The sequence below is a fragment of the Ictidomys tridecemlineatus genome, chromosome 10 (assembly GCF_052094955.1).
Source record: "Ictidomys tridecemlineatus isolate mIctTri1 chromosome 10, mIctTri1.hap1, whole genome shotgun sequence".
Classification (NCBI taxonomy): Eukaryota; Metazoa; Chordata; class Mammalia; order Rodentia; family Sciuridae; genus Ictidomys; species Ictidomys tridecemlineatus.
This window is the reverse complement of record NC_135486.1, coordinates 113014966-113032327: the sequence shown is the minus strand read 5'-3', so window position 1 is coordinate 113032327 and position 17362 is coordinate 113014966. Positions and strand designations below refer to the sequence as shown.

General features: G+C 37.4%; 3 protein-coding genes across 10 annotated transcripts in view; 1 reads left to right on the top strand and 2 right to left on the bottom strand.

Annotated features, from left to right (window-relative positions):
• LOC144364745 (cytochrome P450 3A9-like) overlaps positions 1-17362 on the top strand; it is a 466715-nt gene that overhangs the window by 27885 nt on the left and 421468 nt on the right. For 5 of the 8 annotated variants that reach the window (XM_078024750.1, XM_078024746.1, XM_078024753.1 and 2 more), the window contains one exon: positions 1182-1344. The exons of 1 other annotated variant lie outside the window; for it this stretch is intronic. In XM_078024750.1, the coding sequence (XP_077880876.1) occupies positions 1182-1344 (163 nt within the window). Of the gene's footprint in view, positions 1-1181; positions 1345-3723; positions 3922-17362 lie in introns of those variants that run through there. 2 more of the 8 variants (XM_078024752.1, XM_078024747.1) reach the window with 1 other exon arrangement.
• On the bottom strand, positions 4413-5600 carry LOC144367649 (olfactory receptor 2AE1-like). Its single transcript, XM_078024768.1, has one exon. It carries the CDS (start codon positions 5529-5531, stop codon positions 4593-4595), a length of 939 nt encoding a protein of 312 aa, XP_077880894.1. The 5' UTR covers positions 5532-5600; the 3' UTR covers positions 4413-4592.
• Positions 10722-15036, bottom strand: LOC144367654 (cytochrome P450 3A12-like). Its single transcript, XM_078024771.1, has 4 exons — positions 14883-15036; positions 13685-13751; positions 11179-11339; positions 10722-10953 (listed from the first exon to the last, which is right to left on the bottom strand). The coding sequence occupies exons 1-4, from the start codon at positions 14919-14921 to the stop codon at positions 10864-10866; spliced, it is 357 nt and encodes a 118-aa protein (XP_077880897.1). The 5' UTR covers positions 14922-15036; the 3' UTR covers positions 10722-10863.

The window sequence follows — 17362 nt, the reverse complement described above, 5'->3', positions numbered from 1 at the left end:
GCATGGGATCAAGACTTCTCTTGGCCCCTAACTTTACACTTCTTGATTAGAGTGACCTTTTTTTGTTGGTTATGAGTTCCTCAATGCCAGTTTCCTCCAATTTCAGCCCTTCCAACCTTTGAACTTCACAGATACAAAATCAGAGGTTACACATCTCTTTGATTCACTGAGGCATGATAAGATACTAAGTGCTCAAGGTGCATCAGAGACTAAACCAGGATGAGGAAAATTACAAAGACGTATGGTATGGAGGACTCTTGACATACACACAAGCATAATCTACAGTCAGTAGCATGGAAAATGCTTTCAATACTTCCACATCTGCTCATCATCTGCTCAAACAATTATCAACCAACCTCATCAGACCCTCCAAACACTACACACCCTCCAATAGATTCCATGTTACTTTGAATCACAATCACCTATAAATTTGCCAAAATGTTCTCAAATATATAAGAATACACTTAAAAACAATCACAATGTCATTATCACTTTCTCCAAATCAACACTTTCTCCTTAAAGTAATCAAATAACTAGGGCTCAATTTGAATAAAACCTGGGTTCAACATTCCAGGAATTAATTGTCACCTGATGAGACAGACTCAGAAGACAATAATATTCTATGGAGAGAGAGGCAGAGACAGAAGGAGAAGGAGAAAAAAGACGAATGAGGAGGAGGTAGAGGAAGAGAGGAATTGGGAAAAAGAAGGGAGAGAGGAAAGAAGGGAGACAAGAAGATCCAGAAAAAAAAAGGAGTATACATAAGAGAGGTAATTATAGTGGGAGCATTTTCTCCTCCTCCATCAATAAAAATATGAAATGCAGGAGTGGGGGTTAAGGCAGGAACACACTTTTCTTCATTTATATGCTCATTTTCTAATTTTTTCAGAGTGTTTATGGATCACAATCCTGAATATAATTTCACTACTTAAAGACATATTTTTTTTAAATAGCATTCATCACATCTTAACAAGACAGAGAGTTCCTCTAGTGTAAGGAGAATGAAAAAGTTATGTAGGTTTCAATACTTATAAGCAAAGTCACAGCAGGATTTCAGTGATCATTTCACAAATGAATCCTGTGTTTTGCTGCTTATGAATGTTTGGGAGACAACCCCAATTATGTAGGTTTCATAGATTTATGTCTCAATAACTTGTTTTCATCTACTATTGCGGAATCAGGTTCAGTAAGAAGAACAAGGACAGCATCAATCCTTACTTATACATGCCCTTTGGAAATGGACCCAGAAACTGCATTGGCATGAGGTTTGCTCTCATGAACATGAAACTTGCTCTCATCAGATTACTGCAGAACTTCTCCTTCCATCCTTGCAAGGAAACACAGGTCAGGACACTTTATGAAAAAGTAAGGTCTTGTGGGTAGTTACTTTTAGTTGAGGAACCTATTAAAGAAAAGTATCTGCTCATTCAAAGACTCTCTTTTGAGACACTTGTGCAATGTTAGGCTTCTTCAGTTTTGGAGCTATATATCTGTGGCTGTATAAAAAAAAGAGTTTAAAGATCAGGTAGAGTCTATTGAGATTAGGTTGACATGCTTATGTGCAGTGTTTTTGAACTTTATCAAAGTATAAACTCGATTATAATTCAAATGAGGTTGAGGCTGCTTTATATAATCAATCCTGAACTGTGAAAATCATGTTTGGATGATGTCAAGTGCTGTTTTCCTCAACAGAACTTATGGAAATTTTGTGACAGTTTTCCTCAACTATTTTCTAAACATTGAAATCAACATAGAATTTTAAAAATACAAGATATTTGGGTCATCTCCAAAATTCTAAAATCACTTGTCTAGAGTTTGACTCTAACAATTCCCTGTTTGTCTCATTCTCAGACAAAGTTGAGAAACATTGACATCAATCATTTCTTAAAGATAGGAAGGATTTATGCAGTTCAGTGTTTTTCTAATTGATTCAACCTTCCTGGAGTCCTGTTGCAGAAAAACTATTTTTACATTTCAATAGTAACTCCTTGAATCTTATTTCCCCATTGTCCTCATTCTATTCTCATCTTTCAACTTCTAGTTCAATCCCCATACTCTTCTAAGGAGTCCTTCCATCAGTGTAGACCCATTCATTCCTTTCTTTTGATATTGGTTACTCCAAACTTTTATGATCATTGAAGTTAACATTTTGTCCCCAAAGCATCCCATCTGGAAGCCCATTTTTTTGTATATTAACTACATCATTACCACTTAACTACATCACCTCATTTTTGCCCTTCATTCATGAAGTTCACTCTCAATGGTGATTTAGAGAAAAACTTGTTCATGGAAGTATTCAGGAAATATTTAAGGAGAGACTTATCATTGATTTAGAGTACTTGCTGTCAATTTTTTGCTTTTTTTAATTTTAAAATTTAACAAATGACATTTCAATCTCTCTCTCTCTCTCTTATTCTCTCTCTTTCTCTCTCTCATTCTCTCTCACTCCTCCTCCTCCTCCTCCTTCTCCTCATCCTCCTCCTCCTCCTCTTTCTCGTCTAATCTAATGTCAACCTAATCTAATGTTTGTGTTTCTCTCTATGCAGAAAATATTTGCAAACTATTTGAAATTTAAGAATAGTAATGTGTTGCATTTATGGAACTATGTGGAATCTCTCCTGTGAAGAATACACTTTTCATTGAGTCACAAAAATCAAAGTTCTCTATGGCTTATTTCTAGGGACTGATCATTTATTATGCAATTTCTTTCTCATTTGTTCGTGTTCCACGTGGGAAAGGAGGAGACAGAAGGGGTGACCATTTTATTTGAGAAGTCAGGGCAGTCAGGTAGCTACCCTCTAAGCAGGAAGGAACTTAAATCTCACAGAAAGTAGGTCTCTAGTACATCTGTGATGGGGCAGGTACTTTCTGCAAGCTCCTAGCATTTCCCAGATTAGAACTTCTCAATCTCCATGACAATTCTCTTCCCTTCTCTCTCTTGGGTGTAGAAGATTACTCTGTTGGAGGTACCCCCAACACTAAAGAAATGCCTTGGTGAGAATGGGACTAAATGGGTACTCAAAACTATGTAGGACTCAAATGTTCCCCATTTGCACTTCAAAGAGGAAGAGAAACTTTAGGGGGAGAAAGAATGTTGTTCCCTGAAGGTCTTTTGCATCTTTAAACTTCGTGGGTTCTATCAAGAGGCATGCCTGGACTCTTAGAAGGGAAGGACTGCTCATAGAGTTCCAATTATAAAACCTGATCAGGGTTACCTATGTAACCCATCCGTGAAGCAACCTGAGCAAACAACCATGAAGTTCGCTTTATTTAGCTTTACAAAAAAAGCATTTGAAATAATACCAAAAAATCTAGTTTAAATTATTTAAATTCATCTATTTTGCTGAAAATTTTTTATTTGTGTTGCTGGGGAACCAAGGGCATCACACATGCTAGGCAAATGTTCTACCACTCAGGCTCATCATCACCTGTTTTCCAAAACTTTAAATTAAAAAGAACACAAGCCAACATTATTTTATCTCAGTGATGGTAGAGAATAGATGCTCATGAAATACTTGTTTAAATGGACAGAGGCATGTATGCTTTCATTCTACAATATTGTCAAAGCTTAAAGAACAAATGTAAGGAATACCAGACACATGAGGCTGAAAGTAGTTTTTACATGTTTCTATAGCTTTATTGTCTGAAATGTACCTTTTCTGATTCTTTCTGTTGTTCGGGTTTCATTTACTACATCTAAATATACTTGCTTAATGTTTGCAGATTCCTCTGAAATTAAGCAAGAGACCACGTCTTCAACCAGAAAAACCCATTGTTCTAAAGGTTGTGTCAAGAGATGAGCCTGGAAAGTAAAGTCTAAATCTCCCTGAAAATCTCTGCTCTGTTCTTCAAAGAAGATGTATCTCAGAACAAAAGACATACTGATTTTCTCTGTGAATAAAAATTGGTATTGAAGATGGATTTATGGGTGAATGCTGCTCTTGAGTTACTAGGGATGCTGGACCTTTGCTGGGCTTGTTCAGTGTCTGTGCACAGTATTATGTGTTGTGTGATGGAAAGAAGGTGACCATCTGTGTGCCAGATATGAAGACTCAGCCTCTCTTGTTTTGGGGGGATTCTATACACCCACCTCTGCACCCTCACCTCTTTATATCTGCCCTTATACATTCTTAAACACTGATCCAGTAACTCAGAAGTTCTGAGTACAAATATTTTATCATAAACTCTGTCTTTCAAAACACGCTTTACTTCACAGGATTCTAATACTGATCAACACATTCTAATTTTATTCTCCCAAATAGTTTTTGCTGTCATGATTTACATATGTATTATCAATAAAAATAACGATAGAAAAGGTCTTTATATATTTATCTTAATATTTTTAGAGTATCATTTAACTTCATATATCTACTTTAAATTGGATTTGTAAAGGTTTTTCCATAATACTCTGAAGGATTATAGACACATACACAATGCTACTTGAATTCCTGCATCTCAGTTAAAATAGTGAAGGTATACGTAAACCACTTTATTCTTGGGATAGTCAAAGTACGTCATGGATCTGGATTCTTGAAAATTCTTAGAGGTTTACCCATAATAACACTCTATACTTGGGCCAACTACGGGTGTAGTCATTGGGTGATAATACCTCTCCTCAACACTCTCCTCAGAGCCTTAGCTACATCCTTATTCTGGAGAGTATAAATCAGAGGATTCAGTGTGGGAGTAATGATGCTATAGAACACAGAACCAACTTTGTCTTGCAGTGGAGTGCGCTGGGACCTGGGCCTCATGTATGAGAAGATGCAGGCACCAAACCAGAGAGAGACCACAATGAAGTGGGAGCCACAAGTGGCAAAAGCATTTCTTTTACTCCCAGATGAACGCATCTCAATGACACTGTGCAGGATGAAGCCATAGGATGTAGAAACCAGGATGATGGGGAGGAGGAGAAGCATGATGCTACAAATATACACTGTGGTCTCATAGACGGTGACATCACCACATACCAACTTTACAACAGCTGGATACTCACAGTAGAAGTGGTACATTTTCCGAGATCCACAGAAGGGAAAGTGCATCAAGATGACTGTGTGAATTAGGGATTTCAGAGATGCCCCCAACCATGAGGTGAGGGCCATCATCAGTGCCACCTTCCTGCTCATGAGCACAGTGTAACGCAGAGGATGACAGATGGCAACATACCTGTCATAGGACATGAGAGCTAGCAGAAGACACTCAGCGCCACCCAGAGACAAATAGAGGAAGTGCTGGGTGGCACAGCCCAGGAAGGACATGGACTTACTGCCAGACAGGTAGTTGGTAGCCATCTTGGGGATGGTTGTGCAGATGTGCATCAGGTCCATGTGGGAGAGCTGGCTGAGCAGGAAGTACATGGGGGTGTGAAGCCCACGATACACACAGATGAGGAGGATGGTGAGGGTGTTGCCACTCAGCGCAACAAGGTAGACCACCATGGTCAGGCAGAAATGGAAAAGGTGGGTCGGGGAGTCATCGAAGAGCCCTTTAAGCATGAAGTCTGCCAGAGACATCTGATTCCTCAGCCACATGGTCCCTTCAAAGTCCTTGGGGAAACAGGGAGTGGAGACAAAGTATGATGCCAGAAATATGGGATCCTGTGTACAGGGTGATAAGCTCTCTTGATCCAAGAAAACATTTGTGAAGAGTTTTTACTCTATTTGTAGGTATCCAGAAACTGAAATTATTGAAATTCATTTTTTTTTCAAAGCAAGACAAACCTAAAATTTGTCATCACAATCATGGTCATTTGAAATTCCAAGGCTCTAGTAAGGGCCAGAATTTATGACTTTTCTTACTAAATATAGGCCTATGTGTGTGTAGTCATGTGTATGATTTGTGTTAGTGTGTGTCTGTGTTTGTATGGTTGTTGGATTAGGTTTCCTATTTTACCAGGCAGGTTCCAACAAGAGCAGCTGAACAAGTAAGATGTTTTTAGTTATGCATGTAATTGTTAATGATTGTGTTACAGAACTTTGGCCTTATTTCTTTGTGGAAGCTGGTTAAGGAGTTGGTATACTGCTGTCATGTTTAAGTCTGATGTGGAAACTTAAAGTCTACAGGACAAGCAGTAGAAAGGGAAGACAGTACAAAGCAGGGCAGACAAGAGACAGACAAAATCCCAAAGCATGAGCTGTGACCCCACAAGAGAAAACAAAAAGAGTCAGTCGGTTTGCCTATAGAATTAAGCACTAAGGTTCTTCTTTTTGTATTGGCTCTTTTGAATTCTACAAAATATTAGGGTTTCTTTTGACATAATTAAAAAGCATAAAATAAGCCTCAATTCAGTCCCCATACTTTCCCTTTCTTTCTCCTCCTCCCTTCCTCTGATCCCTTCCCTCTGCTCTTCTGATCTGCTATTTATTTATGTTTTTTTTTAATTAGTTACTTGTGGTTATACATAAAAATGAGATCCATATGGTATGTTCATACAGGCACATTGGAAATTTTGGTCAGATTTCTAATGAATCTGAGTGCACACCCCTAGCCCAGAATTCCAAGAGCCTAAAGGAGAATCCTGGGGAAGGTTGAGCACCTGCAGGCCCAGCCAGTGCTCCCTACCAGTGAGGTGTGAGCCAGCAGACCAGCAAAAATATATTAGTACTACAGGATGGCTGCTTTCCTTCTGCCCTCTAATCTCCCAGGAAGCTCCTCTTGAGACCCACCTTAAACAGAAACGATGGATTAGAGGGAATTTGGTGAGATGTAGTTCATCCTAGAAAACATCACACATCGCAAAGTCACTGCAGTCCATCTTCTCCCCTTTTGGTACACATGCACACCTTCATCTGTCAGGTTAACCTCCAAATGCAAAAAAGATACCTGTGTAACTAAATACAATACATGCAGCATGAAGGCAAACGCGTTAACCCTTTCTCCAGAAGAAAATCCAAAATTCTTTATTTTGCCTAGGGGAGACATTCATTCCTCTGATATATGTGTTCCCTTTAATATCATGGAACTTCAAAATTTTCTGGATAATATATATGAAAAATATTCTTATGGAAACCACCCAGGGGATAGAGATTCTTATTCAAAAAAGGTTTAAGCAGTAGTTTGGATATCAGCCCGTGTTTCCTCACTCAGTCCTGGCATCTGCCCAATATATCCATGAACAAACTGGACATGGCATCAGGGGTAAAGCTTATCCCTGGATTCATCATGATAAACTTACACTCACTGAGGCCAATCTGTCTGAAGCCACAGCTGAATACCCATGGCTAACAGCAAAGACCATCGTGAGTTCCCAACATTGCACCATTCCCTGGGGTGATCAGCCAGCCACTGCATAGCACATTGATGACATTGAACCACATTCAACATGAAAGGGACTCTCCTTTTTTTTTTCTGGACTGGACACTCACTCTTGGTATGGATTTTGCTTCCTCTCCTGAAATGCTGCTGCCAGAACTACCATCTCTAGACTCACAGAATGCTTTATTCACCATAAGGGTATTTCATGCAGCATTGCTTCTGAACAAGAAGCTTGATTCACAGCAAACAAGTGTGTAATGTGGCCTGTGTTAATGGGATTTGTTACACTTAACATAGGTCCTCCATCTTCCTGAAACACAGAACCTGATAGAATGGTAAAATACCCTTGGAAGACTCTGCCTCAAGCAACACCTAGGTGGCAACACCTCTCATTGCTGGAGCAATGTCCTCCAGGATGTGATACATGCTTGACGTCTGCATCTAATTTATGGTACTTCTTCTCCCACAGCAAGAATTCATAGGATCAGACTCCCCAGAATTCAATGGATAGAAATGAGAGTGTGTTCTCTCCCTATAAGATTGATGTCTATGAACCACTAACATTTCTGTTGTGCTGCTTTAGAAAACTCTTAGCCACAAAGGGAGAGATTCTTCCACCCAGACACAAAGTGATTTCATTTTCTTATGAAAACAAGAAAGAAAAACTCATTACTACCACCCACTGGATAGAGATTCTTATGCAAAAAAGGATTAACCTGAACTTTGGATATCAGCCCCTGTTTCCTCACTCAGTCCTGGCATCTGCCCAATAGATTCCTGAACAAACAGGACATAGCATCAAGGGTAAAGTTTATGCCTGAGAGTTGAGGTAGCTACTTTAGGATTCTCATTATAGCTGAATCAACAGGTGAAGAAGAAGGTCGCTCTGTGGCATGGAGTGATTAATTCTGACTAGGAAGGGAAACTGAGTTGCTACAACACAATACAGAGAGAAAGAGCAAGTGTGACATAAGACATTTTCTCGGTACCTCTTCAAACTCCCAGGTCCTGTGATGGAGGACAATAGGAAACTAAAGCCCAAGTCAGGTCACACTAATAAGGGCTCAGATACTTCAGAGAAGAAGGTTTGGGTCACCCACCTGACCAGGAACAATGATCAGTTGTGAACCAAGGCAGTATGGACTGTGGAGTGAAATAGAATAAAGACCAATAATGACCATGTTGACAAATCTCAGGAACACACACTGCCATTCTTTTGCATTTCTTCTTAATGCTGATAAGAATCTGTATATTTATATTACACAAATTAAGTGTTTATTTCATTGTCATCCTCCTATCAAACATGAGGTGTGGATAATACCTATAATCATATCTCAGTATTTAAATAACTGGATATAAATGAAAAAGTATGAATAAGTAGAAACAGAATATATTTCACACAAAATGCCAAAAAAGGATTTTTCTCCCTTAATGAGGAAAGGGTTGCTTATTTCATATAATCTACTTGAGAAGAGATGATGATCTCTTAGGTTATACATAAAATAGTCATATCAGAGTAGGTAGAAGCAGAAAAACACAGGATTCTTTTCTGGAATGATCACTGAAATCCTGCTGTGACTTTGCTTATAAGAATTGAAACCTGCACAACTTTTTCATTCTCCTTACACTAGAGGAGCTCTCTGTCTTGGTAAGATGTGATGAATGCTATTTAAAAGAAAATATGTCTTTAAGTAATAAAATTATATTCAGAATTGTGATCCACACACACTCTTAAAAAAATTAGAAAATGAACATATAAATGAAGAAAAGTGTGTTCCTGCCTTTACCCTGACTCCTGCATTTCATATTTTTATTGATGAAGGAGGAGAAAATGCTCCCACTATAATTACCTCTCTTCTCTATACTCCTTTTTTTCTGGATCTTCTTGTCTCCCTTCCTTCCTCTCTCCCTTCTTTCTCCCAATTCCTCTTTTTCTCTACCTCCTTCTCATTCGTCTTTTTTCTCCTTGTCCTTCTGTCTCTGCCTCTCTCCCTATAGAATATTATCATTGTCTTCTGAGTCTGTCTCATCAGGTTAAAAATAATTCCTGGAATGTTAAACCCAGGTTTTATTCAAATTGAGCCCTGGTTATTTTATTACTTTAAAAAGAAATGTTGATTTGGAGAAAGTGATAATGACATTGTGATTGTTTTTAAGTGTATTCTTATATATTTGAGAACATTTTGGCAAATTTATAGGTGATTGTGATTCAAAGTAACATGAAATCTCTTGGAGGGTGTGTGGTGTGTGGAGGGTCTGATGGGGTTGGTTGGTAATTGTTTGAGCACATGATGAGCAGATGCGGAAGCATTGAAAGCGTTTTCCAAACTGCTGTCTGTAGATTATGCTTGTGTGTATGTGAAGAGTCCTCCATACCACACATCTTTGTAATTTTCCTCATCCTGGTGTAGTCCCTGATGCACCTTGAGTACATAGTATCTTATCATGCCTCAGTGAATCAAAAAGATGTGTAATCTCTGATTTTGTATCTGTGAAGTTCAAAAGTTGGAAGTGCTGAAATTGGAAGAAACTGGCATTAAGGAACTCATAACCAACAAGACAAGGTCACTCTAATCAAGAAGTGTAAAGTTAGGGGCCAAGAGAAGTCTTGATCCCATGCCACCTGACCCCCCAGACACTACCCTGAAAACTTTCTCTATTTTGCTCCTCAGTACAACAACAGGAAAACAGTAAATCTTTCCAGAGTGCAAACTGTGAGTTTGGATCCAAATTTTCAGTAGACCAAGGTCAAGACATATTTAAGGATGAATATCTCAGGTGTCTTGGGGGCAGGTTACTTGGCTTTGAAAGAGTCATCAACTGTGGAGAGTATGAGAAGCTGGCCCAGAACACTCCAGAGACAAGACTCAGAGGATCTGAGCTCTCTCCATCCTCAGTGAGGCTGCTTAAACCATCTGGATGGGGGATGGTTCTCAGGCCTTAACTTGTATTTAACAATTGTGCTGGAGGAACCAGGAAGCAATGTTTAATCAAGTGGAAGATAGCAGTGCTTCCTAAAGCTGGTAGAAAATTCAAGGAGCTAAAGTAAACAGGACAAAACCCTAAAACGATTAAAAAAGATAAGCACTTAAAATAAGAGAGTGGTCAAGTGGCAGAAAGGTTTATAGATTACTGATAAATAAAATAAAAAACAGTTCAACATCAAATGAAATGTGATAGCATTTCAGTCCTTAAAAACTACACATTTAAATAAAAATGTCCATACTGACATTTATCACATTAATGATAGACAGGGCTTATCTTGATGTTCTAGGGCCTTAAATGGCTATCGTAATTTATTTTTTCTAATGTTTGTTTTCTAAAACAATTACCACTTTGTAAAAAAACTTCTTAAAAATTTTTTAAAACAAGAAAACTTTAAAATCACATGTATGCCATCTGCACTAAAAGACCTCAGAACATGTGTGAAACAGCGTATTATGGGTTGATTTCCTTTCTCAGGAGCCCTGTACCTTTCAGGGTAGAACTTTTCAGGTTCTGGCCAGTACGTGGAGTTTTGATGAAGACTATATATTGGTATAGCCACGTTTGTTCCTTTGGGAATGTTCACCCCATTGAGTTCAACATCTTTTTTACAGACTCTCAAAATTATCTAATAATTGGATATAATCTGAGAGTTTCATTCACCACCATGTCCAGATACTTCATCTCAAATAGTACATCATATGTAACAGGTGCCTGGCAAGAAAGAAATTTTTGTAAATTAAGATTTGGAAATGACTTAATACTCTGTTGACACAGTACACTGATGTTTTCAGAGCTCCTCAAATAACTCATATTTGTAAAATACCATAGCATTTACAAAGCATTTAATAACCATCATGATTTTAGAACTGCCCAATGGCAAACTGATATGCCCAGAGATTTTAACTCTCCTCTCCCCTCCAGGTGCCATTCACTCACCTTATCGGGAAAAGTCTCATCAATCTCCTGCTGAAGCTTCTTCTGGACATCAGGGTGGGTGGCCAGTAGATACATAATAAATGAAAGAGTGGTGCTAGTCGTTTCATAGCCAGCCAAGATAAAGATAATAGACTGGGCTGCAATCTCCAGATCAGATAGACCTAAAAGGAGAGGAAAGACAATTTGGTCTAAGCAGGTTCATGCACACTTTAAAGTTTACATGAAGATAAATCAGAATGATGATCCAAAATCCCATGAGGAAAAACTGAAAGATCAATTCATAATGTTTCTCATTCTGCCACCACCCCACCACGAACACAACTGGGTGATTTCAAGGGACAGTATGGATGTCAAACAAACAGTATTTTTCAACTGTGCCTTGCATATCATGAAAGTTGTTTAGCTATAAATAGTGGGTATCACTATTTCCCTGGAAAAAAAAATAAACTTACTCTATCTAGAATGTAGGTTGAAGAACTTTGAAAGCATTAGCAGTACTGGCATCTTTACAGGGAAAATAAAGGCCATGATTGACAGAACTATACTAAGCCACAGAGAAATTTTTCTACACAACCTGTGGTCCATGGACCAGCAGCATGGACAGCTTCAAGGAGCTTATTAGAAACACAGAGTTTCAAGCTTCGCTCTAGAGCTACCAAATTGAAATCTGAACTTTCATGAGATGTGGTCAACTCTGTTCACAAATTAGCCTAAGAATCATCAGGTAATAGAAGACCTGGGGCACCAGTCTTAAAATTTGATGACCTCAGGGTGTGCAGAAACTATACAGAGGAAAAAAAAAACCCAGAAGAGTAGTGATTAACCAGAGTCTAATGAGTGGTATTTAAATCACACAAGAAAGAATATGTTGATACAGGGTATTAGGCAGAAGCCATAGGACGATGAGGTTCAGTGAGTGGAATTAACATCGCTTATCAATCTTGGGCTGAATGTCATCTTTCCTATTACACATCCCCTCTATTTGCTGAACTTCATAATCATCAAACGGCCTTTGTGATAGAAGGTGTTGTTTCTCTTAACTTTTCTCCTGAAAAGTCACATTCAAGTATTCATCTCATTAATTAGAGAAATGATTAGAATTTATTGATAGTCGAATACCTGAAAGAAACATGGTATACATTCCAACCATGTAATTCATAACATAAAATAATGCAAAATAAGTGTGAGAAACATCTACATGGAATTCTAGCTTACAGAAGCTTTCTATGATGCTATTGTGGGAAATCTCAAATCGAGTTTTTCCCACTACTTGTATAAACCCAATGATACTGAAATGAAATTGGATAATAAACTTAAGTTACAACTGTTCAGTACAATCTGGTAGCCACTAACCATATGTGTCTATCTAAATTTAAATTTTAATGAATTAAATCTAAATAACAATAGAAAGTACACTTCTTCTGTAACATTACCTACGTGCCAAAAGCTCCATAGCCACGTGTCCAGTGCAAGAACCCTTATGTTAATGTGTCCAGAACCCTTATGTTAACCTATGAACTTAGGGGTAAGGTGACTTATCTGTGATGGCTCATTGATTATGGCAAATATATCATTTTGGTGAAGGATGTTTCTAATGAGGAAAACATATGAATTTAGAGAAAAAAATGGATAAGGGCAATCTCTACACCTTCTTCTCATCTTTGTTATGAAACTAAAACTGCTATAAAATATAGTCAATTTTAACAATCGAAATATAAGATGAGGAAGAGGGGAGAGAGGAGGAACAAAAGGAGAAGGTGGAAGTTGTTAAAAGACTTAAGCCCAAGAGAATTTGACCATGAAAATAAAAAAATGATAGCAAGAGAATAAATCCATAGTATATAACATCATACTGACATAAATAAGAATGGAACTCTCTTACAATCTAATACCAACTCATAAATGTATGGTAGATGATAGAATGATAAAGACAGCAGTTTGTAAACATCATAATTCAAATGCTTTCTATCAAAAATCATCTATGTATGATAAAACTAGTTGGTGAATGTATGCTGAGAAATAGGATGTTTACACAGTATAAGAGGTCTCCCCCACAACATTCTTATGAATTACATGGGAAAAAGTTAATCTTAATATCAGATGAAGCTAGTGAACACATTTTCACCCAGTACTGCCATTGACCCTCACCACTACTGGGACAGTGAACCTCCTGATTGTATGTACAAATGCAAATATCCAGGCAGAGGTTCTGATTCAGTGCATCTACATAAAGCTTCGAATCAGCATTTGTTCTGATGTCAATGGTAAAAACACAACAGACTAACTTCATGACTGAAATGCTTTCTCCTAGTTTACCTTCAATTTTTGAGCCTTGTTACACCTGTATGATTCTATACAGTACATGTGGGCACCATTTGCAATATCCAAATGTGTATCTTCCTGCAATTTCGTGGAAATCTATTTTCTCTAGAAAACATGTATATTTTCAGGATAACTTGCTTATTTGAATTTCCCTGTCAATGGACCTTGAAACATTGTTGGTTACCTTGGTAGGGCTCCTTGTCTTGGGAATTCTGGGAATTAATCATTAACTGGAGAAAATCAATGCAGTTCTGGAAGCAGAAATGAAAATGGAAATGACAAAATTAGTCATAAAGTCAGAAGTACATCTGGAATGTAGCATTTCACCTCTCTTAGAATATGGGTCCTTTAAGTCCAGAAGTCTGGCTAGGGTTTCACAAACAACCAGTGAACAAAACATGCATGTATAAACCATGGAAAACAAGATATTATTTAGAGAGAAATCCAGCTATGGTGTCCAATATCTGTGGTCTTTGCTCTCCCTAATGCTGGGTTTGTTTTCTTTTCCTGTCACACCTGCTTTCCCAGAATGTGGTCCTGGACTTAAATTCTTTTAGTTTGCCTTCATTCTTATTCAATGGCCACACTGAATACACTTGGTAGTTTCAAAGATGATTAGTAGCTTTTGTTTGTGTATCATCAAATTCTCCACCCATTAGGTACATGATTCAATCTTCAGTCATACTTGGGGATGGCTGTCCTGCCTCCCTGACCTGGAGACATTTTTGTGCTGACCTCCAGGAAAAGCAGAAAGCAAAGCTGGTTAGCATATCACGTTGATGGTCATGAAGAGCACAGCCTGATTGTGGACAGGAAAAGAGTCAGATTTAACATACACATACTTCACCAGGTGCCCAATAGGACCTTCCTTTGTAAAATGTGCCAACTAAGATGTAAAGGGCTTGGAATTGTAACGACTGTTCACCAGTTTAAGATTTGGGGAATACTTTTTAACAGTAAAATCATTTTGAAATAGGATTTTTATTTTGACAGTTTACTGAATGGGAGGGAAATGATAAGGTTTTTATTTGAATGATATTTTTTTCAAGATATAACATCATGTCTATTATTGTATCAAACATTGTCAATCTTACTCATTATCAGTTTGCCTTTTAAAAATTTGCTCTTAATTCTAACCAAAATGTAAAAATTCTCCAGTGCAAATCTTAAAGTATTCCATCAACTTTAAAAAATGCACAGAGAGGGACTAAGAAATAAAGCTCAGTGATTCAGTATTTGCCTAGCATATATGGGGCCTTGGATTCAATCCCCAGCACCACTTACAAAATTACATGTACATTTGTATATGCACAATTCAGATGTACACAGCAAATAAATGATCAGAAAGCGAACATTGTCATGTCACCACCACCAGGTTTTACCTTTTCTTTATTTTCTAGGCGTTTTTGTTTCATCCTCATTACAGCATTTTTTAAAAAATCCAGAACACTTTTTGAAAACCTGTAGACACTTTATGCTTGAAACACTGGTCTAAAGAATGGAAATATCACTAGAAAGAAAGTGAAAGAAAAAATAAAGAGAAACCTTGATGAAAAGGCAACATCCCAGGAGCATTGATCATTTTCTAAAAAATATAGAAAAGAAAAATCATCAGTTTTCTCCACCAGAAGCTATTGCCTCTGTGGCCAGTACCTGTTGTCTGGTTCATGGCTGAGCAAGGGCACTTCATACATGGGGTTGCAGCCACCATAGCAGGGAATCAGTGGCCCCATCAATGCCACAAGACTGAGAAAAGGAAGAGGATTACATTCCCTGGCCCCTTACCCTTTTGTATATTGGAATAGGGTCTCTGGGTAAACCAGTTCATAGTCGGTGCTATATTTAATTATGCATTCTAGGAAAAGTTGGCATTATAGGTACAATTTGGCCTATGTTCCTCAGCTGTCAAGAAATGAAACCAGAAATCAATAACAGATGGAAAATCAGGAAACTCATACCAAAGTGGAAATTAACCATAAAACTTCCAGATACAGCTGTCAAGCATCAATGATGGTATCTTGAGGCAACTAGAAGTTGTTTTTTGGTTAATTAAGGTGAAGACATGTTATATCACACTTAGGAGAAGTTGCAAAAGCAGCACTCATAAACATATAGCTAAAGATGTATAAATTTTATTAAAAAATAAAATTAAATCATAAAATGGTGAAAGGGGGAAATTAAACAAAAAGCAAGCATAAGGAAGAAAATCATAAAAACCCAAGTTGAAACAAATGAAATAGAAAAGAAATAAAATTGATGAAAACGAAACGTGTCTATAAGTCACCTTACTTCTTTGAAAATATCATAAAAATTGCCAAACCATTAGCCAGATTGACCAAGAAATACAAAGAGATAACAGTTTCATATGATGATATTTCTTCTCAGTATGTACTAGAAGTGGGCATCTGGATCAGAATGTATATCTGGTGAAGGTGATCCCTCACTCACTGTCTTGACAGGGTCACAGTGAGAAAAAGTGTTGGCAAAGCCGCTCTCCCACTGTCTTGACAGGGTCACAGTGAGGATGAATGCTGGCAAAGCCACGCTGGTTGGTGGGTAACCAAAACCATGAGACCCTTTCTTATGTAATTAGGACTTTGCATTATCATGCTTATGTTTCTCACAGGAGGTATGAGTATGTTAAATGCCAAACAAATTAAATTTCAGATGGCTAGAACAGAACAGGTAGTTCATGCCTTGGAAGCTGTTCTGCTACCCACCCCTCAGCATATCAAGGACAAAGTGAAAGGCTATTCTTCTATCTTAGTACATTGTGGACAAACCTAATATCAGACAACAATCATCCTCTGAAAAACAAACTCTTTGAGAACTAGTGTACCTTGACTGAGATACAAATTCTTTGAGAACTAGTGTACCTTGACTGAGAAACAAAGAAACTCTTAGAGAAAGAAGCTCAACCAGTTTTATGAGAATAAATTTAGGAATCAATTAAAATAGCTTTATAAGACACAGTTTTAGAATAATGTTAGAAATATTATTTTATTTAGATTTTTAAGTTTATAAATTCTTAAGTCTTTAGTTGTATAGGTTTCTGATATGCTTTAAGGATGATTCATAAACTTTAAGATATTTTAAATATAAGATTTAAAGGGACTTTTTTACATGGGAATTTTAGATTAAAAATAAAGTACAAGTGTACTTTAGGTTAATGATTAGTTAGAAGACTTAGAGTCTGGTTACGTAGTTTGGCATTAGTTAATAAGAAAATAAAATATCTTGGGAAAAATAGTAAATCTTGGGAAAATCTGAAGGAAGTAAATTGGTGACATGTTTTATTGATGATTCTGTACTTTGATGATTGTATGGCTGGGGGTCATATCCTGGAAGAATGTAGATCAGTGTGCTCTCAATCATGGTTAAGAAAATGTCATGTCTTGGAAAAGTTTTAAATTATATAATCAATGAGGTATTGTGAATCTATAATGATGAGAAAAATTGTAATAAAAAGGGGACCCAAAAAAGCAGCTTTAGCTCTCTCTCTCTCTCTGAAAATTGCTCAAACGGAACGACTCCTGTCTCATCATTTCGCCGACGCCACTCCTCCTTCAGGACTCCCTGGACCCCGCTGGGGCTGGTCCCCGGCATATATGTATTTTTATTTATTTTGGGCATCTTCACATTCTTTTCCAGATTAGTGTACATTTCCACCTACAATATATAAGAGAACTGTTTCTTCTAATCTAGCCAGCATTTGTTATTTTTTCATTCATTCTTTCTTTTTTTGATAATGGTCATTCTAACCAGGGTAAGATGATGTCTTATTGTAGTTTTGATTTGCATTTCTATGACACCAAATTATTTTGAATAGTTTTTCATGTATTTTTATGTCATTTGTGTTTTT